This window comes from Myxocyprinus asiaticus, chromosome 46, assembly GCF_019703515.2.
Source record: "Myxocyprinus asiaticus isolate MX2 ecotype Aquarium Trade chromosome 46, UBuf_Myxa_2, whole genome shotgun sequence".
Lineage (NCBI taxonomy): Eukaryota > Metazoa > Chordata > Actinopteri > Cypriniformes > Catostomidae > Myxocyprinus > Myxocyprinus asiaticus.
In genome coordinates this window covers 6674971-6701811 of record NC_059389.1, presented here as the reverse complement: position 1 = coordinate 6701811, position 26841 = coordinate 6674971, and the positions used below count along the sequence as shown (strand labels likewise).

The window sequence follows — 26841 nt, the reverse complement described above, 5'->3', positions numbered from 1 at the left end:
ATGAGATTGAAGAAGAGTTCTTCTGTGTTTTGTATCTCAGTTTCTCTTTTTTTTTTTTTTTTTTTTTTAACACACACTAATTAAATTTGAACAAACAAAAAATAAGGTCGGTTAGCTTAGCGAAACCGTGACTAGTGTACTGCTACAGCGATGTGAGCGATCGCATCAGGGGAATCTTTGCTGAGATCTCGGAGTGTTTGGAAATATTTATTTAAATAATTTGTGGGGGGAGAGAGAGCGAGAGAGATGCACTACCGCTCAAGTGAGTAGAAGGAGGGTAAGTGCACCTTGGGATCTTTTTTTTTTAATTATTATTATTGCAACTTTTATGCGCCTCGTTTTTTTACTTTGATCGTTCATTAACTACTCACCGCTTTTCCACATCTAAAGCCCGTCGCGATCGGGTAGGTAGAGAAGTCTGGAGCCCGATGGTTTTGAAGCAAAAAATTCCCCCTTATTTCTAGGAGTTGAGCGGTGTATTTCTAAGTGCGGCGCGTCGAACGTTCCGCGCGTATTGTTATTTTGTAACAATTTAAACTTGATACATTGTTGCCGCAACGGTTCTTTCCAGCTCAGTGGAAACAATGTATCCGATGGAAGCGGGAGGGATATAAGGGGGGAAATGAACACTTTTTTTCCCTCGTGCATGGCTTGAATTAGTGGTGGTGGCTCAGTCGAGTCCATCTAACTGTAATTTGTGCTGTTGGCCTGTTAGCTTTAGCTGGGTTAGCCGTAGCACAATGTGAAAGCTCCTTATTTACACTAGCAGCTTTATAAAAGCGATTAAATCCTATTTTTTATAGTTTCCTGCGCTTTTAGTCCCTGAACGTGTCGTGGGTGGGTGATAAAGTGATGCTTTTAAAGCAATGCGATTTTATGTTGGCTTGTTTGGAAAGTGATTTTTTTTTTTTTTTTTTTTTTTTTTTTGGTGTTGCTTTTTTTCTGGTTGGTGGAGGCTGACTTATTCTAGAGCTGATGTGTTGAAGCTTGCACCAACTAAAACCAGATTCTTTAGGAGAGGAAAAATTTACCAAATGAGGTGGGGAAACAGAAACTCAACCCCCGTTTACCCTCTAGTTTTGGGGGATTTGTGCTTGGACAATCTCAAGCATGCATGTTCCCCTCCAGGATGAATCTTTGTGTTAAAGTATGCTGTGGGTAAACAACACTGCATGCATCTTCCGTGTTTATAATGGCCTAATCAAAGTGCTGCCGAACTTTTCCAGTCATTTGCACATCCCTGGTCGGATCCAGAGAGTTTAAGCCTGGTTTAATGCACAGTTTGACAGGCGGTCAGACTTTGACCGCCTGTCAAAGTTGTTTATGTTTAGTTAGCTTTTTATGCTTTTAGTTAGCTGTTTATGCTTTTAGTTAGCTGTTTATTGTTTAAACTTATGTTTACTCCCCTGATTGTTATTGATTACCTTTTTCTTTTTATCTTAAGTTTGCTTTGATCTTGTTTATATTTTGAACTGACTAGTATCATGTTTATGTGTCTATATTCTGTACTAATTATTGATATTTGACATGTTTGTTAAACTTTAGAATGTTTTTGCTCCCTTCCTTGATTGTTATGAGGTTAGCCTTTTCTTTTAACTTTTGTTTTCCTTGCCCTGGTAGTTTCACTTTAATGGTTTCACTCTTGCAATCAGATTATTTGGGAATCTGCCATTCTATGTAACAGTTTATAATGAATATAATAACGTTTTCCATGCACAAACAACTTTGAAACATACAGTTGTTGATTCCTTGTTTGTCTATTAAGGAATTATGCAAAAAGAAACGCTGCTGGTGTATGCAACAGGACACTGACAGTATTTTAGTAGTGTAGCTTGTCAGGTGTAGTAGTCATATTCTGTTACCTCACACAGGCTGAGATCCTATTTATAAAGGATAATAATTAACATTACCTTTTTATGTGTGGTCTGTTTGTAGCTGTGTAATGTCAGTTTGCTTTGGTTTAAGTAAACTTTAATACATGTATCTGTTATTAACACTCTGATGAAAGAGTTGTCAATAGAGACATTATTTATAACTTATTTAATAAAAAAAGAAATCGATTTGATACTTTAAGCTTTAACCTATACTTTATAGAATTAACCTGGACTGTCTATAGACCTAATAGTTTTAAAAAGAACATTTCAACAGGTTGCTTTGCAGGGATAAGAAACTTGCACTTTTACTGTGCTGTACGATTTTCCTATTACAAATCTTAATGTGATTTGATTCATAAACTCAGATGTAAATATATATGTGTTTTTTTTTTATTATACTGATGCTAATTTTGTCTGGTTGTCTAACATGTTAATATGCAGGGTAAATATGAGACAATGGCGTAGGTTTGGTTTGAAAGTTGGTAGGGACATTGTAAACAGGATAATATTTAAAATGTTGATATTAAAGAAATCCGAAAACATTAGTCTGGTAATATAGGCAAAATAACATTATTTTCTCATACAGGAAGTCTAATTTTACCATTTCTCTGGCCCTTTTTTTTTTCTTTCTGAAGAATAAGCAGGTTTTGAAATGACCACTATAGGCATGAAATGAAGGAAAAATATTATATGTAAAAGTGAACTTGTTGGATTATGCGTCAACGATATGTTATGCGATTAACCCTTAATGTGTCAAAATCAAATACAGTTGTCTTCAAGTAGAGCGCATCAAGACAACAGTGATATTCAAGGGACATAAAGTATTTACATATTCTGTAAAATATATTATCCAGCATTAAACAAATGGAAATCTAAACAAAGGGTGGGCTAAATTACAAAATGATTTGTCTTCCCTCACTCCCACAATCTTTTCTCATATTGTTATGCCAAATCATTTATCTGTGCAGTTATAGTTGCATCTTAAAATCCTGCTCCTCTAACCCACCCAATTACCAAGACAGTCGTTCAAATTCAAAGCTGTCTTCATAAAGAGGGCCCTTACCGGCCGTAAAAGCAGAATGTCTTTTTTACGTAGACAGAAAACATTTGTACATGAAAAGTATGCTTAATTAAATCTATTATTTTTAAGGGTTAGTCCTAAGATGGACATTCGCCTTTGCAAAATCTACAGAAAATTATAAAAAAAAATGATAAGAATAATTATTCGGTAATCACAAATGACTTTGATGCATCTTGAACAGTGCTGAGAAAAGTAACAGGTGAAATGTGACAATGCCGTTTATACGCTGCTTCCGAAGTGGTCGGATAATAATTTACTCCTGAATAATGAAACTGAGGAAGTTAATAGTCATTAAAATGAAAATAAAAGCATAGTATAAAGTAAAAAGTATTTTTTTATGAGGTAAAATTGCCCAAATGTTGGTCAGGACACGTCCTATTTTCTTATTATCCCCACCTAAATTTACAGCTATATGAGCAGTTGTGATTTCTGTAAGCCAGTTGCATGATGACGAACTTAAAAAAAAAAGCTTATGCCTTCCAAATATCTAATGACACATTAATTGATATGTAATTTTTCCCCTAGGGCTGTGTTCCACTTCACTTTTAACATCCACTCGCTAACTCCCCTAAGCACTTTCCGTCGAGGGAATCCCTGCCGCCATTTTGGAAGTCCGTTCCACTTCGTTAAGTGAGCGAGGGAAGTTTCTGTTGACAGACCCTCAACCCCTCGATTCTGACCGAGGGAACAAGCCTACTCTGTTGTACGCTTCAGGCAGCTCTATATTCCACAATGCAACTCGATTGTGACGTGACCGCAGCGATCAATGGTTAAGGGTGTTCCAGTTAAACCCATTGCACATCTTCCGCCAGTAGTGGACATTCACGCAACGTAAGCAGTGACGTACACCCAAGTCCATGAGACGGAGTGAAGTTTGCGAGGGAAGGGAATAAAAAGTTGAAATGGAATGCAGCCCAGGACACTTCCAGTTAGGTGTGTTGTGTATAGTTAACTGTGTTTCTTCCGTTTGCCTCTAACCAGATACAGTTTATTGATGGTTATTTTATTAAATTTAATTCATTATACTATAAGATTGCTTACTGTTCAATAAGGCAACATTTGGTATATCATAACTGAGGGTGAGTAAATGATGCCCATCCCTTTTACCACTATAGGCCATAACTGCTTTAGTTGGTCCTTGTTGGTTAGTTTCTGGCTACTTAATATTGTTAGTTTTTGTATGATTTGCTTCACAGGTCTCTATTGCTTGTAAAACTGGCTGAAGAAAAAGTACTTAATCAACCTGTTTTTTCAGTCCCAATTTACTGTGGACACCCAAGACCTAGACTTACAAGTTGGCCAGATATTTGACATGGTTCCTTTCCCAAAAAATCTGTGAAAGTCAGATTTAATTGTGTTTGATTGTAAACTTTATATGATGAAAGACTTGCAGAGTGACTCATAGCCACGTAGACTTGAGAGGCTGTCATTTCCTGTCCATTATCGACTCAAGTTCCTTAGATATCCGACTGCCGTGTGGTCATGACAGATGTCATCGCTGGTGAATTTAGGCTTGACTTAATATCTCACAATTCCATTTGGCAGAAATGCACAAAGCTTGAGTTTTGAAGAATATAATTTTGGGCCTGTAAAGATTCAGTAAGATGCCATGGGGACGCATTGTGTCGTGTAGTTCATAGACAGAATGAGCAATTAGACGGGTGCTGAATGCTGCGCTTGCAATGTTGCCCCCTTTTTCACAGACTGTGAGAGAGAGTTGGAGTGTCTCTCCCCTATCTAATAGGCTTTGTGTTGTGTGTGTGTGTGTGTGTGTTTCATCTTGTGCAGGGAGTTGGAGAGAGAGTGAACACCAGTCTCAGTGCCAGCTGGTAAGTCTTCTAATAGCCTCTGTTATAATTGTCCTCTTGGCACAGGGCTGTTCACCAAAATCAATGAATGTCTGTAACACAGCCTCCGTTTCGCTCACTGTTACACAAAGTCTTTGCGTTGGAGTTGTTACGATTTGTCCAACGGGCACGATGAACTCTGCCCATCTCCTCGATTGTCTCAAGTTTTCATCCTCCGCCATCCTATGTTTTTTTTCGCCCAGAAAATTACTTCTCAAGAACTATGAATTTTTTTCCTATTAGCCAAGATACATTTTTGACCTTAAACAAGAGGTTCACCAACATCTTGCAAGTACAGTGTCGCCAAATAACTCTGGGGATGCAGAATGGAATAAACCGTGTCTGTTTACGACCACTTGGGATATCATGCATCATGCCTAGGTTTAGAAAAGTGCATTTTCCCCTTCAACTGTATTAGATGCTGAATTTTACTCTCCCTTGAGGTGGCATCGAATTAAGCCAACCTCCAAGCATCTCAGACGGCTCACGGAATAAAGGTTAAATATATAAAATAGAAGAAAAAAATCCAATAAACCTCCGAAACCACTCTTTCTGATTTCTCAAGACAGGCTGAAAGTTTCCTGGGACTCTCTTTCTGGCGAACTGGATCAATGATGGAATTGCAAACATTACAGGAGGCCCTGAAAGTGGAAATACAAGTCCATCAGGTAGGAGATCTCGGCAAGAGCCTCTAATCAGTTAAATCATATGGGGAAACAGTTCCGAAGTGTCACTATGCCCTTATTACTACAGTTACCTACACAATACATATTTACAGAGTCATCTGTTGCAGTATTGACAAAATGTTTTAAGTGGAGGCTATATAGAGTATTCTGTAACTCTGTAAAATAAGGTTGTATTTGTTAACATTAGTAAATGCATTAGGTATATTGAAATAACAATGAAATAATTGTTTACAGAATTTTGGAAATCTTGGGAAATGTTTATTTATCAAAATACTGTTGTTCAGTGTGTTCAAGTTAGGCTATATTGCAGTAATGTTAATGTATACAACTTTTAATGTAAACAAATTATTAGTATATGTACAAATTAACATTAACCAAGATTATTAAAGTAATAGTTCACCCAAAAATGATTTTATTTTATTTTTTCATAATTTATAGAAGAATATTTGAGCTCTGTAGGTCCATACAACGCAAGTGAATGGTGGCCAGAACTTTGAAGCTCCAAAAAGCATGTAAAGGCAGCATTAAAGGTAATCCATATGACTCCAGTGGTTAAATCCATATCTTCAGAAGCAATATGATAGCTGTGAGTGTGAAGCAGATCAATATTTAAGTCTTTTTTTACTATAAATCTCCACTTTCAGTGTCGCATTCTTCTTTTGTTTTTGGCGATTCGCATTCTTCGTGCATATCCCCACTTTCTGGGCAGGAAGGAGAATTTATAGTAAAAAAGGACTTAAATATTGATCTGTTTCTCACCCACACCAATCATATCGCTTCTAAAGACATGGATTAAACCACGGGAGTTGTTTGGATTACTTTTATGCTTCCTTTATGTGCTTTTTGGACCTTCAAAGTTTTGGTCATCATTCACTTGCATTGTAAGGACCAACAGAGCTGAGATATTCTTCTTAAAATCTTCTTTTATATTGTGCAGAAAAAAGAAAGTCATACACATCTGGGATGGCATGAGGGTGAGTTAATGATGAGAGAATTTTCATTTTTGGGTGAACTATCACTTTAAATGCTGTAAAAGTATTGTTACTTGTTAGTTCATGTTAACTATTACGTTCACTAATGTTAATTCAAATGATTTCTGAATATGCCAGAACAGGTCTCCAAGTCCTCTATTTCCCTTCTTCCTGAGCATTAGTTGTTGTATAAGTGATAAATGAATATATGTTTCACTTCGTGTCTCTCGCAGTCAGAGGCGGCATGTCCCAGCAGGCAGAAAATTAGCTGAGCTGCCTGAGTGGAGGAAAGAAAAAGGAAAAGACAGGGAGGGAAAAAAAGTAGAGAAAGTTAAAGTGGGAGAATAAAGGGTTATACTGGGTAGATAAAGCGTAAGCCATTACTTAAATTGTAACTAATCGTCTCAAGCAGGTGTTCTTTTACATACTGGAGTTTTCTGTGTTGCCGTCTGGTTTTGTTTTCATATGTTGGAAGAGGGATTTCAGCTCAATTCAGAGTGACTATGACCAAAACCCAGGTTGTTTTGTGGCCTTGGATGTAGTGCCAATTGATGCCTTTGAAGAAACAAAAAAATAGTTTTTAATCGTCAACCAATTGAATTTGAATTTAATCACATGAAATTCAAAGTGCGATTTTGATAAATCAGAGTTACAAAGAGCTTGCATGCTCACACACACACACACACACACACACACACACACACACACACACACAAGGAAACTTTGGTAACTAAAGTTTGGAGTACTTAAAGCTAGAGACAAAATAAGTTAAAATAAATTAGTGTATGTACGGAGAATATAGATATACGGAGATAATGTGGGTACAGAAGCCTATTTAAATGTAATTTGAATATACACTGCATATAGTATTCAGACCCCTTCATTTTTTTCACATTTTGTTATGTTGCAGCCTTATGCTAAAATGCTTTAAATAATTTTTTTTTTTTTTCACATCAGTCTACACTCCATACCCCATAATGACAAAGCAAAACCCAGATTTTTGATAACTTTTTATTAAAAAGAAAAAACTGAAATATCACATTGACGTAAGTATTCAGACCCTTAACTCAGTACTTAGTTGAAGCACCTTTGGCAGCGATTACAGCCTAAGTATTTTTGGGTATGATGCGACAAGCTTTTCACACCTGGATTTGGGGAGTTTCTGCCATTCTTCTCTGCAGATCCTCTCAAGCTCTGTCAGGTTGGATAGGGACCGTCGGTGGACAGACATTTTCAGGACTCTCCAGAGATGTTCTAGTGGGTTCAAGTCCGGGCTCTGGCTGGCCCACTCAAGGACATTCACAGAGTTGTCCCTAAGCCACACTTGCGTTGCTTTGGCTGTGTGCTTGGGGTCGTTGTCCTGTTGGAAGGTGAACCTTCGACCCAGTCTGAGGTCCAGAGGGCTCTGGACCAGGTTTTCATTAAGGATATCTCTGTGTTTTGCTGTGTTCAGCTTTCCTTCAACCCTGTCCAGTTCCCCAGTCCCTGCTGCTGAAAAACACCCCCACAGCATGATGCTACCACCATGCTTCACCGTTGGGATGGTATTGCACAGGTGATGAGCGGTGCCTGGTTTCCTCCAGACATGACACTTGGAATTGAGGCCAAACTGTTCAACCAGAGAATCTTGTTTCTCACAGTCTGAGAGTCCTTCCAAGTGGGCTTTCATGTGTCTTGCACTGAGGAGAGGCTTCTGTCTGGCCACTCTGCCATAAAGCCCAGATCATTGGAGTGTTGCAGTGATAGTTGTCCTTCTGCAAGTTTCTCCCATCTCCACACATGATCTCTGGAGCACAACCAGAGTGACCATTGGGTTCTTGGTCACCTCTCTTACCAAGGCCCTTCTCTGCTGATTGCTCAGTTTAGCCGGGTGGCCAGCCCTAGGAAGAGTCCTGGTTGTTCCAAACTTCTTCCATTTAAGAATTATGGAGAGCCACTGTGCTCTTGGGAACCTACAATGCAGCCAAATGTTTTCTGTAGCCTTCCCCAGATCTGTGCCTCGACACAGTCATGTCTCTGAGCTCTACAGGCAGTTCCTTTGACCTCATGGCTTGGTTTTTGCTCTGATATGCATTTTCAGCTGTAAGACCTTATATAGACAGGTGTGTGCCTTTCCAAATCATGTCCAATCAATTGAATTTGCCACCGGTGGACTCCAATCAAAGTGTAGAAACATCTCAAAGATGATCCAGAGAAATGGGATGCACCTGAGCTAAATATGAATACTAATGTCAATGTGATATTTCAATTTTTTCAGTGTAGATTGATGTGAACAAAATAATTTAAAGCATTTTAGCATAAGGCTGCAACATAACAAAATGTGAATAAAATGAAGGGGTCTGAATACACTGTAAATTACACTTGTCTGCTGCTGATGGGAAATGTTTGCTCTAACTCTTAAACTGCATCCCCACAAACTGTTGTAAACTGAAAGAAACGGTTACCTCTACAGAAAGCCGTTGGCAGTCTGGCTGCTGCTCTGTAGGCTTTTGTCTTAAGTGTGAGGCAGGTGCAAATGGCTGTAGTTTCATATTTGGCCTGTAGATGGCACACCATGTCTGTTTCTTCCTCCAAAACTGTTGACACAAGTTGACACATTTCTTGTTTTCTCTTCTGTTACCATAGAAACTTGTCGCCCAAATGAAGCAGGACCCACAGGTAAATGTTTTTTGTGAACTGTTTGTCTAATCTACTAAAACTTTGACATGATTGATGACTGAATTCTTATTTTATTAACACTTTACAATAAGGCTGTATATGTTAACATTAATTAACACAGTAGTTGACACAAACTAACAATGAATATTACTTTTATAGCATTTATTAATATTTGTTTATGTTATTTCCTTCATATCCAAATAAATTTACAGTTGTATACACTACCGGTCAAAAGTTTAGGGTCACTTTCTTATTCTTTATATATATACATATATATATATATATTTTGATTTTTTTTTTATTTTTTTTTTTATTTTTTATTCACATTTTAGAATAATAGTAAAGTCATCTAAACTATGGAATAACATAAATGGAACTATGGGAATTATGTTGTGACTATAAAATCCAAAATAAATCAAAACTGTGTTATATTTTAGCATCATCAAAGTAGTCACCCTTTGTCTAGAATTTGCAGAAACGTATTTCTTGAGGTATCACCCTGGGATGCTTTTTAAACCGTATTGAAGGAGTTCCCATCTATGTTGAGCACTTATTGGCTGCTTTTATTTATTATTCAGTCAAAGTCATCCATTTCAAAAAAACTTATTATTATTATTTTTATTATTGAATTTTAGTTTTGTAATTAAATTAATATGTTGGCACAATTATATTTTTGTCTGCAAAAGTAATTTCAAATATTTAAGCATACGCCTTCAGATCAAAAGATTTTTAAGATCATGAGAAACATTTCAGGCAAGTGACCCCAAACAGCAGTGTATATTACCATTAGTATTTATACATTATCAAATAATATGAATATGTAAATTCTAAATGTATAAATTAACATTAAAAATGTATTGGTCATTATTAGCTTATGATGATACCTAATACATTAGCTAATGTTGACATATACAACTTTTTATTTGAATTGTTAAAAAAATACTCATTTATACACTTCTAATAGTTCAATAATTTAGTTCTGTTCTTGCTCAAAATTGGTGTTTAAATCTGATTCATATGCTCATCGTTGCTATTTTTTGTAGAACGCAGATCTGAAGAAGCAACTTCACGAGCTCCAGGCGAAAATCACGGCTCTGAGTGAGAAACAGGTAAGATGACTCAAGGATTGTGACGTCATTCACCACTGCAGATGCTGGTGAGAAGGACAATGTTTTTGAACAGTAAAACACATGAAACATACGTTTAATTGAGCGAAGTTGGAATTGAGAATAGCAGGTCTTATATCCACATCAAATCAATATTGACCATATTAACTTTTGTTTATGATTCATTGGTGCACGTTATAATCTTTTATAAAAATGTAAGAACTTACTAGCCTTCTGAAAGAGCTTTTCTTTTTGGCTAATGTCACAAATTACTCTTACAGCCCCTTTTCATGATCCAATCCATTCCTGATGGGAAAAAACAAGTCCCACATGTTTTTCTTATTGAATATCCTGTATCCACTTTGGAATTGGTGGAACCGATAGGTGTTGTGATTGCTTGATCTTGCTTGTTTTTCTTGCCACATGTTTTTTCTACAGATTTCAGTTGTTTTTTAAGGATATGGCAAAAAAATAAAAAATAAAAATTGTGTCCAGTTTCCATCTCCCGGTAAAGTTAAATTGTATTTAAAATAATGTTTTTGAATCTTTTTTTTTTTTTCAAGGTGGTCTTAATGGTCTTGAATTCCTACATTAGGAGCTGTTTGATTTTAATTATGTAATGACAATGGAGATAAACAAAGATTGATATGTTTAAAAGGTCTTTATTTTTATAAAAGAGCAGTCAGCAGTACAGGCCTGTGTCTGTGCGTTTAACAAAACTGTGGCATCAGAGCTAAAGTGTGTGTGTGTGTGTGTGTTGGGGCTTGTCTGGTCTCCTGGTGGGAGGTGAAAACACTCCAGATTGTCAGAGATTCTGAGATTGCACTTTTTCGTTGCTTCGTGAAAAGTCTCGATTTTTAGCACAGATGTTATTGAAATTCTCATGTCAGTTTCATCAAAGAATTGTCCCAGTTTACTGACTCGAGCTGATCTCCAGCTTAGCTTTGTGCTTGTATCCTTAAAGGGATAGTCCGCCCAAAAATGAAAATGTTCTCATAATTTAATCACCCTCATACCATCGCAGATGTGTATGACTTTATTTCTTCTGCTGAACACAAAGATTTTTAGATGAATATCTCAGGCTCGTAGGTCCTCACAATGCAAGTGAATGGTGGGCAGAACTTTGAAGCTCCAAACAGAACATAAAGGCAGCACAGAAGTAATACATATAACTCCAGTGGTTAAATCCATGTCTTCAGAAGACATACGATAGGTATGGGTGAGAAACTGATCAATATTTAAGTCCTTTTTTATTATAAATTCTTCTCCCTGCCCAGTAGGTGGTGATACGCACAAAGAATTTGAAACATCAAAAACAAAAAAGAATGTGGAAGAAGTGGAGATTTAAAGTAAAAAAGGACTTAAATATTGATCAGTTTCTCACCCACACCTATCATATCACTTCAGAAGACTTGGATTTAACTACTGGAGTCATATGTATTACTTTTATGCTGCCTTTATGTCCTGTTTGGACCTTCTAAGTTCTGCCCACCATTCACTTGCATTGTGAGGACCTACCAAGCTGAAATATTCTTCTAAAAATATTTGTTTGTGTTCAGCAGAAGAAAGTCATACATAGAATAGAGATGGAAAAATAATAGATCAGTTATATTACACATGATTTGATTTTTTTTTTTAAACTCTGTACTCAAATGTGGAGGGCAAATACTTTATGTATACAACATTAGTTAAGCCAGACAAGGATTAGAGTCTGAGACAGTTCAGTGAATGCTAATTAACTTCTCCAGTCCATTGTAAGGGTGAATCTTACTAAACCTGTCAAAAAGCATGCCTGGGTAACATTTCACCCCATAATCAAAAGAGAGAACTTTTAACCTATTTTTAGGACCATGTAAGATTTCTTGGGGATGCACTGATTTTAAAGGAACAGTTTCTATCATTTACTCACCCTCATGTTCCAGACCTGTATGCATTTCTTTCCTAAGTTAAACACAAAAAGAGACCTTAGGCAAAATGTTAGCCTCAGTCACCATTCACTTTCATTGAATGGAAATAAGATGCAATAAAAGTCAATGGTGACTGAGACTTACATACTGCCTAATGCCCCCATTGTGTTCCACAGAGTAAAGAAGGAATTTTTTTTTAAATTCTGGCCCGTGCAGATCCTTTAAATATTTTCATGTTATGACCAATAACTGTTAAATCTTGAATTGCCGGAAAGTCTACAGTAAAATATTCAACATGAACTGATGTCAGTTAATTAAAAAAATCATTAAATCAACCAATAACTTGTATCATTGCTTATTTCATACATCTCTAGGTTTGTTTGCATTGGGACCAATCCCTCCCAAATATATTACTATATGGCGGAACAAAATGAAAAAAATAAATGAATATATATATATATATATATATATATATATATATATATATATATATATATATATATAATATGTAAATTGTAAAGAATACATCACAGTAGTATTTGTTTTACTGCTTTTAATCTATGTTGGATTTAATAAAAGAGTCATTATATTACAGTAAGGACAATCATCATTCATAATGCAAAACAACTCCAAAGTAAAACATCCAGACACATTACGGTAATGAGAATTGGGGGGGACTCTCTCTGAATCCAGCCAGCCATGAATTAGTCTGCCTTTCAAATTCCTCTTCCTTTCATATGAATTCTCTGTAGCACTTTGCACACCGTGAATCTATATTTATGCGATTTAGCCTATATGTGGGATGCCCGTAGCTGGCACGCTGGTCTGTTGTGTATGTAAACTTTCTGCTAGCGAGTCTAAAGCCACTACTGTGTGATTGATCATCCCCTTAAAGAGAAAAATAGTTTTGTCAAAATTAATTTTGACGAAGAGACTTTCATTTGATGTGTGCAAAGGCTTTGTTGGAGAATGTGTGTGTATGTGTGTCAGAGAGAGAGAGAGAGAGTGAGTGAGTATTTGTGCTCTCAAAGGTACGCTTTGGCTCCAGAGGACTCTGAGGCAGCAGAGTGTGTGAGGTGATTTTCAATTGTGTGTGTGTGTGTGTGTGTGTGTGTGTGTGTGTGTGTGTGTGTGTGTGTGGGTGTGTGTGTGTGGGTGTGTGTGTGTGGGTGGGTGGGTGGGTGGGTTTGGGTGGTTTACAAGGTCTTTTTTTTTAGGCTACAAACTGGTAATTTCAAGGGTATTATGCTATGAATGTGGTTTATGAGGACATTTCTATTGTCCCAATAATTCAAATCGCTTAAAAAAACATAATAAACTATGTTTTTTTTTAACATGTAAAAATGCCTTTTTTGTGAGGGTTAGGTTTAGGGGTAGGGTTAGGGTTAGGGGATAGACTCTATAGTTTGTACAGTATAAAAATCATTATGCCTATGGAGAGTCCTCATAAGGGTAGCCGCACCAACATACTGTAGTTAAAATGGACTCACACCTGAAGGGTCTTTATGACTTAAAGAATTAAAGCACAACTGGGCTTCACACACTGAACAAAGAAACCAGGAAATTTGGTGACTAATGGTCTATTATTAGAAACTGCTGAAGCCAGATATAAACAGAACATTGAAAAGATGAGATGAGGTCTTTTCATTGTCATTTCTCAGAAAAAGTGCATACGTTTGTTTCAGACCAAATTGACCTGTTCTGTTGTTTTCAGCAGTCACCATTTCCTTTTAACTTACAATCATAATGTGAAAGTGAATAGATTTATTGCTTCTTGGTAAACTCTCTCCTTCTCCCTTTCTCTCTCTCTCTCGCTCTCTCTAAGAAAAAAGTGGTTGAGCAGTTGCGGAAAGAGTTGCTGGTTAAACAGGAGCCTGAACTGAAAATGCAGACGTTCCCGGCAGTCGCAGATAGTAAATCCGTGCTGCTCACACCCGCCTGCCCCCCCCCACAGCCGCCCACAGGGCCTCCACACAACCAGGGGGTGCCACAGGTACCGTTTTATACCCCAAACTGTATACTAGTGATTATTTTGATTCATCCCAGTGATTCAAATCTTTTGATTCTGTTCACCAAAAATATTAGTTCACCGATTCGTTCTGTAGGATGCATCATTACATCAGCAGTTAGCAACCTGTAAGTGTCTTTTTATCTATTAAGAGTAGGTTGTGGAATTGTTCATGCAACAAATTTGTTCAAAAACAGAAACTAGTCTCATTGCAGGGTTCCCACGGTCATGGAAAATTTGAAACTATCAGGAAATTTAGAATTGAGTTCAATCGGCCTGGGAAAGTCATTGAACTTTCTGTAGTGAATATACTGTATTTTTGTCTAGTTTTTCACTGCTCTGAAATATTTCATGAGATCGATATTTCTCTGAGTAAAACTCTACAAGACATAGTGATGTCTGATTTGTAAGGGGAATCTTTGTTTAAAGTCAGTTCTTTTGAATAAATTAGTCAAAGTGGTCTAAATGATTCAATAGTGAATCGATCTGAATCGAAATGATTTTTAAAAATGTATCCAGTTATCACAAATGCCTGGAAAGGTCATGGTAAAATCATGGAAGTTTATTAATCAAGAAGGGTGGGAGCATGGTTATTATATTAACGATTACGAAGACTAAAAATGGGAGTTTTCAAAAAATGAAAACTTAACTGAAACTATAAATATGAACTAAAATACGAATGAAACTAAATAGAATCATGGAGAAAGTGACTTTAGTTTTCATATTTCCAATCATTGTTGGATGATCTGATTTAAATAATCTGTCAAGCCTGATTTCTCAGTGTTTTCCTCAAAAATAACCAGCGAGTGGCCATCTGATTGATATGTGGAAACAACCAATCACAGTTCGCCTGCAAACATGATGTTTACAGGCATGTAAATATGGGGCAGGGGCTCTTTGCAACACCAAAATAAACCACTGACAGCAAATAATGCTGTAAAATCGCAAAGACAACACTAAAGAAATTAGAATCTCATTTAGTTGACCTCAAACAAAATTTCTTAATATATTTTACTCCACGAACTTCTGAACGAAGTGAATAGTTGTTATCTGGTCCAGCTGCTCATTGTTTAAGCACGATTGTTGTTAACTTAAAAGATTCATTCAGAAACACTGATTCCTTAATGACCAAAACAGCACTTCAGTTTACAGTTTCTGGAAAACACAGAGAGGGTACAACAGTGTAATACTGAGCTGTGATTAGGTGACATGGGTTCCTTGATAACGCAGCATAAAGACAAATTAGTACACTGTTTAAAACCGATTAGCTAGTTTATACAAAGGTTTATTGAAAAAAAATGTGTCCTGACTCATCGGCTTGGCTGGAGTCAAAAGGTGCATTCTGCAATCACCAGCAAACAAACTATGTATAAGCTCTTGAGTTTGTGGAAAAAAAAGGGCAGAGTGACCATAGAACCATATTGTAGTGTTATTGTTTTTATCTAGCCGATAATGTTGTGTGACCTCAAACAACCTCTCAGTTACAGAGATGAACGCTTTGTTGATGTTAGCCACAGTCACCATTCACTTTCATTGTAAGAAAAAACATTACAGCGAAATTAATTAGTGACTGAGCCCAACATTATGCCTAACATCATCTTTTGAGTTCCAAGGAAGAAAGAAATTTTATGAGTTTGGAACAACATAATGTTAAAGGGATAGTTCACCCAAAAATGAAAATTTGCTGATAATTTACTCACCCTCAGGCCATCCAAGATGTATCTGAGTTTCTTTCTTCATCAAAACAGAATTTAAGATTTTTAGGATTTCATATAAGGCCTCCTCCTTTAAACAATGCAAGTGAATGTCCTCCATTTTTTGACGGTCCAAAATCCATATTTAGGGTGCATCATAATAATTCACACGACTCCAGTCGACAAATAAAGTTCTTCTGAACCCAAACGATTAATTATTTTTAGAAAAAAAACAACACTTATATGCTTTGTAACTACAAATGTTCACTTCCGTACATCTCTGTGACGCGCGCTCATGAGAGGGATGACGTAAGCTTGTTGGTGAGGTCACGCGTCACGTGGAGGAGGAGTCAGGAAGCGCGTCATTGTTTACAAGAGAAGTAGCGCTGTACAAAAGTTTAATTGTCTTTGCTGTAGATTTGTATTTGTATAAGTGTATTGTTCAAAATGGTCGTTTGGCTTATGTATCCTGGATGCTTCAACCTTCAAAAACCCCAAAGAAAATGCACACCGGGAAAAAATTTACTTTTCATCAATTGCCTATACATGATCATGAGCGATTGAAGCTCTGGCTTATCGCGCTGAACCTGGATATCAGTACACCCCTACATTCTCTCAAATATTGGAGGGTGTGCAGTGAACATTTTACCCCTGAGGATTTCTGACCATCGAAAGAAACAAAGCGTTGATATCTGAATTCATCGGCTGTGCCCGTCCAGTGAACTCAGGTATGTGTGAACTTTGTCATTGTCACGCCTCCCTCGGGCTCTGCACCTCCCTCAGCACTCCACTCCTCATCACCCGATTTCTAATTCACCGCACCTGCACTCAATTCACTCTGCATAAATAACTCACCTTTACGCCACTTCACTGTCAAGTCTCACACAAAGGACTCGCAGTGTTTGTTTACCTGTCTGTATTTGCTCTTGATCTTCGTCGATGTCTGTTTAGTGCTTAACCAGCTGTTTCGCCTGTTACCTCTTCTTCAGTTTGTGAAGCTTCTCTTCTGTGTGATATCACCTGTACCACTGATCTCACTTTGTAAACCCTGTAAATCCTGTGAATCTCAGTAAACGCTCTCGCACTTGGTTTCACTAACTACAACTTGTGTGGCTTGAATTCTTGACAGTCATATAGCCTATATATTTCTGCTAAAGAAAAAGCACAAGTAGATAACGCAACGGCATTGCTCCAAAATAAAGGATGGTTATTTACTGCAGTAATATTTTTTTTTAATTATTATTATTATTATTTGGAAATTATTTTTTATTTTATATTGTTTTGAAATGGTTTTGGACTGTTTTGGTTTGTGAACGGCGCTTGGTCTGTGGTCTGTGCAAGTTTCTCTTGTAAACAATCATGCGCTTCCTGCCTCCTCCTTACCTGGACCTTACCAACTAGCTTACATCATCCCTCTCATGAGCACGCATCACAGAGATGTACGGAAGCGAACATTTGTAGTTAAAAAGTATATGTATATATACTTAGTATAATATAAAATAGTATAAGTATTGTTTTTTTATTCTAAAAATAATCAATCGTTTGCATTCAGAAGAACTTTATTTGTCGACTGGAGTCGTGTGGATTATTTTGATGCACCCTAAATATGCATTTTGGACTGTCAAAAAATGGAGTACATTCACTTTAAACATGCATTGTTTAAAAGAGGAGGCCTTATATGAAACCCTAAAAATCTTAAATTCTGTTTTGATGAAGAAAGAAACTCAGATACATCTTGGATGGCCTGAGGGAATAGTTCACCCAAAAATGAAAATTCTCTCATGATTTACTTACCTTTAAGCCATCCCAGATGTGTATGACTTTTCTTCTTCTGCATAACTGAAGTGAAAAATGTCACATTTCAGCTCTTTTTGTCCATACAATGCAAGTAAATAGGTGCCATTTGGCTGCTATTTGACGGTCCAAAAGGCATATTTAGGCAGCATAAAAGTAATCCACACGATTGTTTTCTGAAGCAAACAGCTAGGTTGGTGTAAGAAATAAATCGATAATTTAAACATTTTTAACTTTAAATCATTGCTTCCGGCCAGCGCTGTATTGCTGTTTGAAATGACCTAATTCTCGTGTGACGTTCCTTCCTTTTTTGTATACAAAGCGCACGCTTCTGACTTCTCACGTGAATGCTCCATTGCGCTTACTGGCAGGAAGCAATTTTTTAAAGTCAGTAATGTTTTTACTGGAGTCGTGTGGATTAATTTTATGCTGCCTAAATGTTTTTTGAACCGTCAAATAGCCAGCAGACTAACACGTTTACTTGCAATGTATGGACAAACAGAGCTGAAATGTGCTTATAAAAATCTTCATTTCGGTTCTGCTGAAGAAGGAAAGTCATTCACATCTGGGATCACTTAAAGGCAAGTAAATCATTAGGGGATTTTCATTTTTGGGTGAACTAACCCTTTAAGTGATAGAACTTTCTTTTTTTTCTTTTCTTTTTTGGGTGGACTATCCCTTTAAGAAAGTACACATGGTCAGTTTTAAATCATACTGATTTAAATGTTATCTTTTTGTATCCCCCCAACTAGAAGACTCTCACCGTAACGCCGGTCATCACTGCAAAGACTCTACCTCTTGTGCTCAAAGCTGCCACCTCCACCATGCCTGCTTCCATAGCAACGCAACGCCCCACCGTCGCCATGGTCACTGCCATCAACAACCCCCCTAGACCTTGCGCCAATTCCGACTCCCAGAGCACACCAATCAACCTTCATGTGGCCAGCAAACTACCCAATCAAGACACAGAAGCAACCAAGCGGATGGCGTCCAAGAATGTCATTGTCGTGAGTGTGAATCGCTTCTACAGATTCTTCCTTTTGTAACTTCCTCTTTAATAGTAGTTATTGATTAGCTGAAATGTAGCAATCTTACATTGATGTAGAAATGCCAATCTTTGTCACCCTCTTTTTTGCATAGCTTGCTGTAGACTAGTTGTTAGATTGCTTTGGAGTGATTAGAACAGGATTTTTGTCTCAATTTAGAATGAGATTTGAAATGACGTCTTTCTGACTACGATGTGCTTGGCAGTGGTGTATGGTGACATACTTCTGTGATGTAACCAGTTGTGGTAAATGAGACTTCTCTAAAAGCAGGCGATGTTATTATTTTCTCTAATTTCACCTGGTGAGTGCCCAGTAAACGGCTGGTTTTGTCACAGGTGCAGGCCACCACCACCTCTGTCCAGCCTATCAAAGTTCCCCAGTTTGTCCCTCCTCCTAGATTGACGCCTCGACCCACCTTTCAGCCACAGGTGCGTCTCTGTAAGACCTGCCCCTCCCCATCCCTTCCAAGTACATGCAATTCCACACCGACCCCACCAGAGGACCACCAGACACACAATATAGTTTCAGGGGCCTGCATATTATAATGAGATGGGGGAGTGGGGGGGGTGGGGGCTGTCAAAATCACTTTTTTATTGAGACACCAGAAATGTCTCGGATCCAAGTCAAGATATTTTTAATCTTCTCATCTTAAGTTTTTAAAATGGGAACTGGGAACATTCGCTGGAATGCTGTCAGCACCCAAACTTAGTAAGACATCATACAAGTTAAACGTTGTTTACACCTAGAAACCCAAGTTCTGATTTATAAAACTGATTCTCGCCTTCCCTACCCAGCACTGGCTGTTGCTGTGATACTGTTTGCTCAAGTTTTTTCTTTGCTTGAGGGCACCTACACACTAGAGTTTAAGCTATGTCAAAGAATGCTTCTTCCATTTCATTAATATCCATTGATTTCAAAGGGCGTGGTGCATCACATGACTGTAAAGGAAAAATGCAAGGGTTTGTGAAAGTTTTGTTTTACTATTCGACCAAAATTTGAACACTGAATTAGGCATCCATTGACCATTGAGAATTTCGGAGAAATGGGTCTACACGTGCTTTTAAAAATCTAATTGTAAACTGACCTGGCTCTTTCCACACCCTCAAAACAGACCTTGTGTATTCTTATCCTTCAAATCCTCCAACAGTGCTTTCTCTAGTGTGTAAGTGCTCCCTTAGTGTGTGAGAGTGAGAGAGAAGGCGTGTTGCTATTTATTCCTTTGTAACAATGTAGTTGCTTCAGTTTTCTGCTTTTGTTCTACCCCAATGCTATAAACTGCTTTTGATATTGTTTTGGCTGTCCCTGTCATTAACCCTTTCCCCTTCAAGAGTGACATCACATAACCTTTTACCTCAAAAATCTACGTAATGCTAAAGAGAGCTCAGTCGAACCCACTCAGTGTGCTGTGGTGTTTTCCAGATCTACAAACTAGACAACAGTTTCAGAACGACAACTGCGAAAACATAACAGTGAGGGAAAACTAGTTCACAAAATTGTTAGAAAATTGGGTAAGAAAAGATTGCTTTCAAATTCCTGCAATTGTAATTAATTTCTTTGAGGTCAGATAAACAAAATTTCTAGTTTCTTTGAACCAACAAGTAAAATCAGCTTTGGCAGATGGTGTCATTGAAACTGGCCATGATGTTTTATGGAAGAATTCAGATACTGTAATAAACTTAGGATAATCTATGTCATTTTAGGTGAACTAGAAAGGTTTAGAGCTTGGCACAGAGTCACAGTTTGAGATACATTATGTTGACAGAATGGGGGATTTTGCTCTTTAAGCTGTTCACTGTGAGTGAACCAGAGCTCAGTGTTGGCATTACTTACGGCTGAGATTGCCTCTTTACACAAACCAGCATGGCTGTTAAGGGCATGGAAACAGAGTGGCTTTCATGACCAATCGGTTTGGCATGACTGGACCTGCTTTCTCACTCAGCCCCCCTTCCACCATTCCGCAGGTTCGGCCGAAACCCTCCATGCCCAACAAAGTGCCCATTGCTCCTGCTCCTCCTCCCCCCATGGTGGCGGCTCCCCTTATCCAGCGGCCCCTGATGCTCACCACCAAACTGACGTCATCTCTGCCTGCCTCGGCCAGGCCCATCCACCAGGTGCGCATTGTAAATGGACAGCAGTGCACCATTGACAAGACCACTGCCGCAGTCACAGGCAGCACCACGCAAGTCACAGGCATCGTCATCAGCCCTGCCCAGATGATTCAGAACAGCAACCTTAACTTGGACACAAAGGTAGGAACAGAGGGCGGTACATCTGCGATTTAAAAAAAAATGCCATTTTTCTTAAATTATAATTTTTTGACTCATTGGCTATTCTATGCTAGGGAGGGGCTTTGTTTGCTCCAGGGACATGCAAAATTATCAGAGACATTATAAGGGGAGAGATGGCCCACTTGTAAAAAATGAGCAGTATAAGTCGTAACTCTCAATACAGCAGCTTGTCCCATTTTGCAGGTAGAAGAGCCAATCAGCTTTTTGATAGATGCAATGCAATATGGCAGCTGGAGATGTGCCATTACGTTGTTACATATTCTTGACCGCTAGCCCATACGGATGCATTTGACGCTTGCACACAATGACTGCATTGTGATATGCTTAAGTACAGTCATCTCTAGGGGCATGTGCAGTCTTCAGGTACACGAGGCTACAAAAACTGGGCTGTATGTGGACTAAATTTATGTAGCGGCAGATAGAAGACCGAGGTATACTTTAGCCTTTACAGTTAAAAGATCCAATTGATTGTTTACTCGTGAATGGTTAATTGCATTAGGTGTAGCCCAAAAAATACAGTATTTTTGTGTAAGCTAAAGCAGCTCATTTATGATACATTTGCTATCAGATTTTTTCCAGTTTTGAAATATGTTTTCAGAATGTAATCTTGACCAGTTTCTGAGATTTCGGTCTGTCCCCATTCAAGTTGACAGGAAGTAGCTGTCCGGGGGCATTACCAATATGCCTGAGTGAACTGACTTGCCTAAAAAGTAAATAAGGAATTATTCAGGACAGCACAAAGCTGTAAAGATTTCCTCCATTATTCATGATCTTTTGTGCATTTTTTTTTTTTCTCTCCATCAGACTGTGAAACCACAGGGAGGATTAGAACAGGTGGTCACAAGTACACCACCCTCATCCTCTCCACCTCTTCCTCCTCCTACTACTAAGGTCAAACAAGAAGAAAGCCCACAGGTAACATGCGTCTTCAAACTCCTTTCTTAAGCCTAACTTAACCAATAAATAAAAAATAATACAATTTTCCTCTTTCAGAAAATTGCCTTTATGGTCTCTCTTGGGTTGGTCACACATGACCATCTTGAAGGTAAGTCCCAGTGGTGGAAAAGCTGCACTGCAAGTTTCTAGTGTTCTGCTACATAAGGGTGGTGAAATTTAAGTTATTTAACCAACAAAGGGGGATGCTTTGTAACCATGCGTGCTTAGGGTGTCATTTCTCTGCAGAGATTCAGAGCAGAAGACAAGAGCGCAAAAGAAGAACAACAGCCAACCCAGTGTACAGCGGAGCAGTGTTTGAACCTGAGGTACAGAAACATTTTCTGTAGTTCCCTCCTTCATGAATGATCTGATTTTGAGAGTTTGGATTGTTTTTAGACATCTAACAATCTGACTTGTGTATCTCAGAGGAAAAAGAGTGCCGTCACCTATTTGAACACACCACTGCATCAAGGGACCAGGAAGAGAGGTCGGTGCCTGCCTACGTACCTATATTGCGCTTAGCTGCTTAAGTTCATGTACTGTTGCCCTCCTGCTTCTGTGTACCATCTAACAGACACCTAATATACACCTCTCTACTTTCTCTTGTAATGCCGCTTTTTGTCTTTGCCTGGGTTTAATCTCTCTGCAGTCCAACAAATGTTCACTAGACCTGAGCTGACATGTATGATGTGTTGTAGGATAAAAGTTTTGGTTAAGGAACAGCTCTTCCAGATTGAATGATTTAATGATTTCCCAAGATGGAAATCGAATTGCACTTAAGTTACATAAAATATTTACTTTGACTGTACTTTAAGGATTTGAGACTTGATTTGGACTACACCTTAAATGCTTGAGACTTGACTTAGACTCCCTCAAAGACATGACTTGGTCTCTACCTTAGGAACTTGAGACTTGACTTAGACTTGGCATTGAAAGACTTCACTTGGACTCCACCTCATACTTTAGACTCTAACTACCTAGCCTTTAAACCTAGCCTGGTCTTTGCCTTTAAGGACTTGAGAAGTTATTTGGACTCCACCTCAAAGTCTTGAGACTTGACTTAGACTCCCTCAAAGACCTTCGACTAGCCTTGACCTTAAGGGCTTGAGACCTGACTTGGTCTTTGTCTTTAGGGACTTGAGATTTGATTTGGATTCCACCTCAAACACTAAGGCTAGGGACTTGTAAACAAAAATGTTAATTAATAAGAAATGACAGGCAAACAAAGTGTTAAAAACAGATGACTCGGAAGATCCTGATCCTCTACTTTGGACAAAATTTTGTTGATCAATTCCTGAGGTAAATCACCTGATGTAGATTGTCAAAAGCTGATTATAAATGTCATTGTTGTGTTAGATTCATTTGTAAGGTTTTGTCTTAGTTTCCTAGATGTTAAACACACTTCATGTTAACTTAGATGTCATTTTTTATGCTGAGAGTTTTGCTAATTTGTTCCTAAAGGAGGCTTATACAGGGAAATTAATTGATATTTTCGTAAGTTTTTGATGTGAAGTACAGCTCAGATGGACGTCTTGAAGGGAGATTAAGTGCCTGTCTGTTTGTGGCTTTGGCTCTTTTCTTTCTCTCTCTCTCTTTCTCTCACTTTTAAAATTCCCTGCATGCTGCTGTGGTCATCTGTTGCACTAACTGCTTTCTGTGACCCTCCCTTTCCCTTTCTCCTTTTCTTCCTCCTTCGCTCTCTCCCCCATCCCTTTGTTTCCATGCTAGCCAATGAGGATCCCCTCTCTAAGGTATGTTGCAACCAGAATATGCCATTATTTATTTCATCTTTGTGTTCTATTTTCTTTCTTTTCCCTTTTTCCTCCTCCATTTTTTTGTTCTTTTTGGTTTTTTGTTTTTGTTTGTTTTTCTTTTCTTGTCTGTCTCATTTCACTCAGGTCGCCCTCCCAAATACAGCACCACCACAACCAGCAGCAGCACGGCGGTGCCGGAGCTGGGCTGCAACCCCCTGCTCTCCCCCACCAGCAGCCTTCCCGCCTCCCCAGCCCCTGAGCGGCCTGACACAGGGGGCTTTCCCCTCTCTGTCCACCCTCATTCTGTCCCCCAGCCCAGCCCCAGCTCCGGGGATGTAAGTAGCCACCAGCCAAGTCTGGGTGACCGTGTTGTTGAAAAGCCCCCCTACTTTTATTACTTATCTAGTAGAGTTCTCTTCATCACAGACAGCACCCCCCCCCCCCCAAAAGGCCCTCCCTCATCCTGTACACCTTGAAGTGTACTGGAGAAAGATAAGTTTGTTAGAGTCCAACATCTACCCTGGAGCGAGAAAAGATGACCTACCAGCACTGTCATTCATGTGTTTATTTGTTGTATTGTTTAAATGGAGCCAGCAGTCTTACAAAGTGAACAGTCTTTTACTACCTTCCCTCACAAATATCAGCCCTAGTAATTGTTGTATATAACTTTTAAAATCCTTTTATAATCCCCTTCCAACATCTTAGCATTCATATGCCTAAATACCCATCTATTGATAATTTCATGATATATTTAGAAGCAATTAATTTAGGTAATAATAATAATAATAATAACAAAACTTTTACTAGCTAAATATCCAGTGCCTTGGCTAAGGGAGCAATCCAGTTACCAATAAGCCACTAGAAAAATCCCTCCAATCAGCAGTCAGCTACTCACCGCCTTTCCCGTTATCTGATTGGTCCAGAATAGAGGGGGGCGGTGGTACTGACACCTGCCGTTCTTCCCGACAGGGAGACATCCATGAGGATTTCTGCACTGTGTGCAGACGCAGTGGACAGTTGCTCATGTGTGACACATGTTCGCGTGTCTACCATCTCGACTGCTTGGAGCCGCCCCTCAAAAACATTCCCAAAGGCATGTGGATCTGTCCTAAATGTCAAGACCAGGTAAACAGCAGCACAACGAGGTCTCGGGCCAGTCCTCTCCCACCCTAGGCAGCGTGTTCTCTTCTTTAACTGAAATTCTGTCGTTTTAAAGGGATAGTTTGCCCAAAAAATAATTTACTTACTCTGTTGTTCCAAACCCAAATGGCATTTTTTTTCTTCTGTGAGACACAAAAGGAGATGTTAGGCATAATATTAGCCTCAGTCACCATTTACTAGCATTTTATGGGGGAGAGGGGGTTGGGGGGACGCAGTCAAAGTGAATGGTGACTGAGGCTAACATTCCACCTATTGCTTAACATCTACTTTTCTATTCCACTGAAGAAAGGAACTTGTACATTTTTATCAGTGTTAGGGTATGAGTGATTCAGAATTCTCATTTTTAGTTGTCATTTTAAGTACACACTATCATATAATTAGAAATGGGAGATCAACTGAAATATTAGACTCCTCTTTCCCTGCCTGAAGTGTACATTTTGCCCCTTGCACAAAGTGAGATTCTTCAGGTGTAAGGCTGTTTTAACCTTTGTAAGGTCGAATATGGTTCGTTATTGATTGTGCCTTTTTTCCACCCATCATGTAAATGTAAGACAGCATCCAGCACTCCCATTGAAGTTCTGTTGTTCATCACTGTTGCCATATACAGTTTATCAGTTTCTCTCTCATGGTTTTTCCAAAGGTCAAGTGTGCACAGCACTGGTCTGTTATTAAGATAAATTATTTTACAGATTCTGAAGAAGGAAGAGGCAATTCCATGGCCAGGAACCCTAGCAATTGTTCATTCCTACATTGCTTACAAAGAAGGTAGATACATTTTGATTTCAGTTGTAGACAGTGAAATTAATTTCACTCCAATTTTACAATAAAGTGGTCATATCCCTAAAAAAAGAATAAAAATAGACTCAACCGCCTCTCTTTCCTAATGTTGGATTATGTGGAAGTCTGTGGAGAGCGGCATGTGCTACACCACTACTAGAAACAGTGCAAATCTCAAGATTATGGATAGCACAAATAGCAGATTTCATGATTAGACCCCCTTAGTACACTGTGCCCCAACTTTGCATGCCCATAAATGCACCCAAATGCCCTGTCCAACTCTTGTGAGAGGCTGCAAAATGTTTGAGCTCATTTAATTTATGAGAGTTTGTTCCTGTCTGACAGCGAAAGAAGAAGAAAAGCTGAAGTTAATGAAATGGAGCGCTGAGCTTAAGCTGGAACGTGAGCAACTGGAACAGAGAGTGAAACAGCTCAGCAACTCTATAACGGTGAGATGTTTATTTCATTTCTTTGTAACTGTCGCTTTTCTGTATTTAAGATTAATCTCAGTCTTGTACTGTGTCTCATTGTGATGGGTTGTTTGCCTCAGAAAACCAATTGTAAGGCAAAGGTTCAGCTTAATTTTCTGGTTCCAGCTCTGAAAACATTGAAGGAATAGTTCTCCCAAAAATTATAATTCACTCATCATTTACTCACCCTTAAGCCATATCAAACTCGTATGACTTTCTTCTGCGGAACAAAAACGAGGATATTTTGATGGAGATATGACGTGTAATTGTCCATACAATGCAAGTCAATAGGGTCCAACACTTTCAAGCTCCAAAAAAATACATAAAATCGCACCATAAAGGTAATCCATACAACTCACGTGGTTTAATTCATGTCTTCTAAAGCGATATGATCGGTTTTGAGTGAGGAACAAAATGTAACTCATTTTGTACTATACATTTTGTGATCCGCATTTTCCTTGGCAATCATGATTTGAAGCTCGATTACACTTCCTCGCTCTTGACGCTTGCACACAGAGTGACATATTTTTCAGATATACGTCTTGTTGGACTTTCTTCTTACTATCAGTAACTCTTGGTGTAGTTAGTGATATGTCATATGGTGATCACAGGCATCCATGGGTATACCTTAAACCATCCATAACCATGTTTTTTTTTAACCTTAAAAAAAAATAAACAATGTTACAATTTAGTTTCAACCACATATGTTGATAGAGAGCCCAGAATTGCATAAAGGTTTATTTTTTTATGTCATGTAATTTGCGTTATTTTGCCGTTAGATAA

At 38.4% G+C, this 26841-nt stretch overlaps 1 protein-coding gene and 1 long non-coding RNA gene across 13 annotated transcripts in view; one reads left to right on the top strand and one right to left on the bottom strand.

Moving 5' to 3' along the window:
* The window catches only part of LOC127435946 (PHD finger protein 21A-like), a 33425-nt gene that overhangs the window by 252 nt on the left and 6332 nt on the right, over nt 1–26841 (top strand). The window contains exons 1-17 of one of the 12 annotated variants that reach the window (XM_051689780.1): nt 13–262; nt 4744–4784; nt 5372–5470; nt 9085–9117; nt 10161–10226; nt 13956–14123; nt 18379–18633; nt 19008–19100; nt 20634–20921; nt 21765–21875; nt 21954–22005; nt 22143–22222; nt 22323–22383; nt 23795–23985; nt 24620–24775; nt 25501–25576; nt 25934–26037. In XM_051689780.1, the coding sequence (XP_051545740.1) occupies nt 247–262; nt 4744–4784; nt 5372–5470; nt 9085–9117; nt 10161–10226; nt 13956–14123; nt 18379–18633; nt 19008–19100; nt 20634–20921; nt 21765–21875; nt 21954–22005; nt 22143–22222; nt 22323–22383; nt 23795–23985; nt 24620–24775; nt 25501–25576; nt 25934–26037 (1890 nt within the window). In that variant the 5' untranslated portion in view covers nt 13–246. Of the gene's footprint in view, nt 1–12; nt 278–383; nt 405–3475; nt 3889–4743; nt 4785–5367; nt 5471–9084; nt 9118–10160; nt 10227–13955; nt 14124–18378; nt 18634–19007; nt 19101–20633; nt 20922–21764; nt 21876–21953; nt 22006–22142; nt 22223–22322; nt 22384–23794; nt 23986–24619; nt 24776–25500; nt 25577–25933; nt 26038–26841 lie in introns of those variants that run through there. The other 11 variants (XM_051689786.1, XM_051689788.1, XM_051689782.1 and 8 more) reach the window with 11 other exon arrangements.
* LOC127435948 (uncharacterized) lies at nt 5566–7782 on the bottom strand. The gene is made up of 3 exons (XR_007896313.1): nt 7605–7782; nt 6888–7014; nt 5566–6736 (listed from the first exon to the last, which is right to left on the bottom strand). It is a non-coding gene; the product is annotated as an uncharacterized LOC127435948 (long non-coding RNA).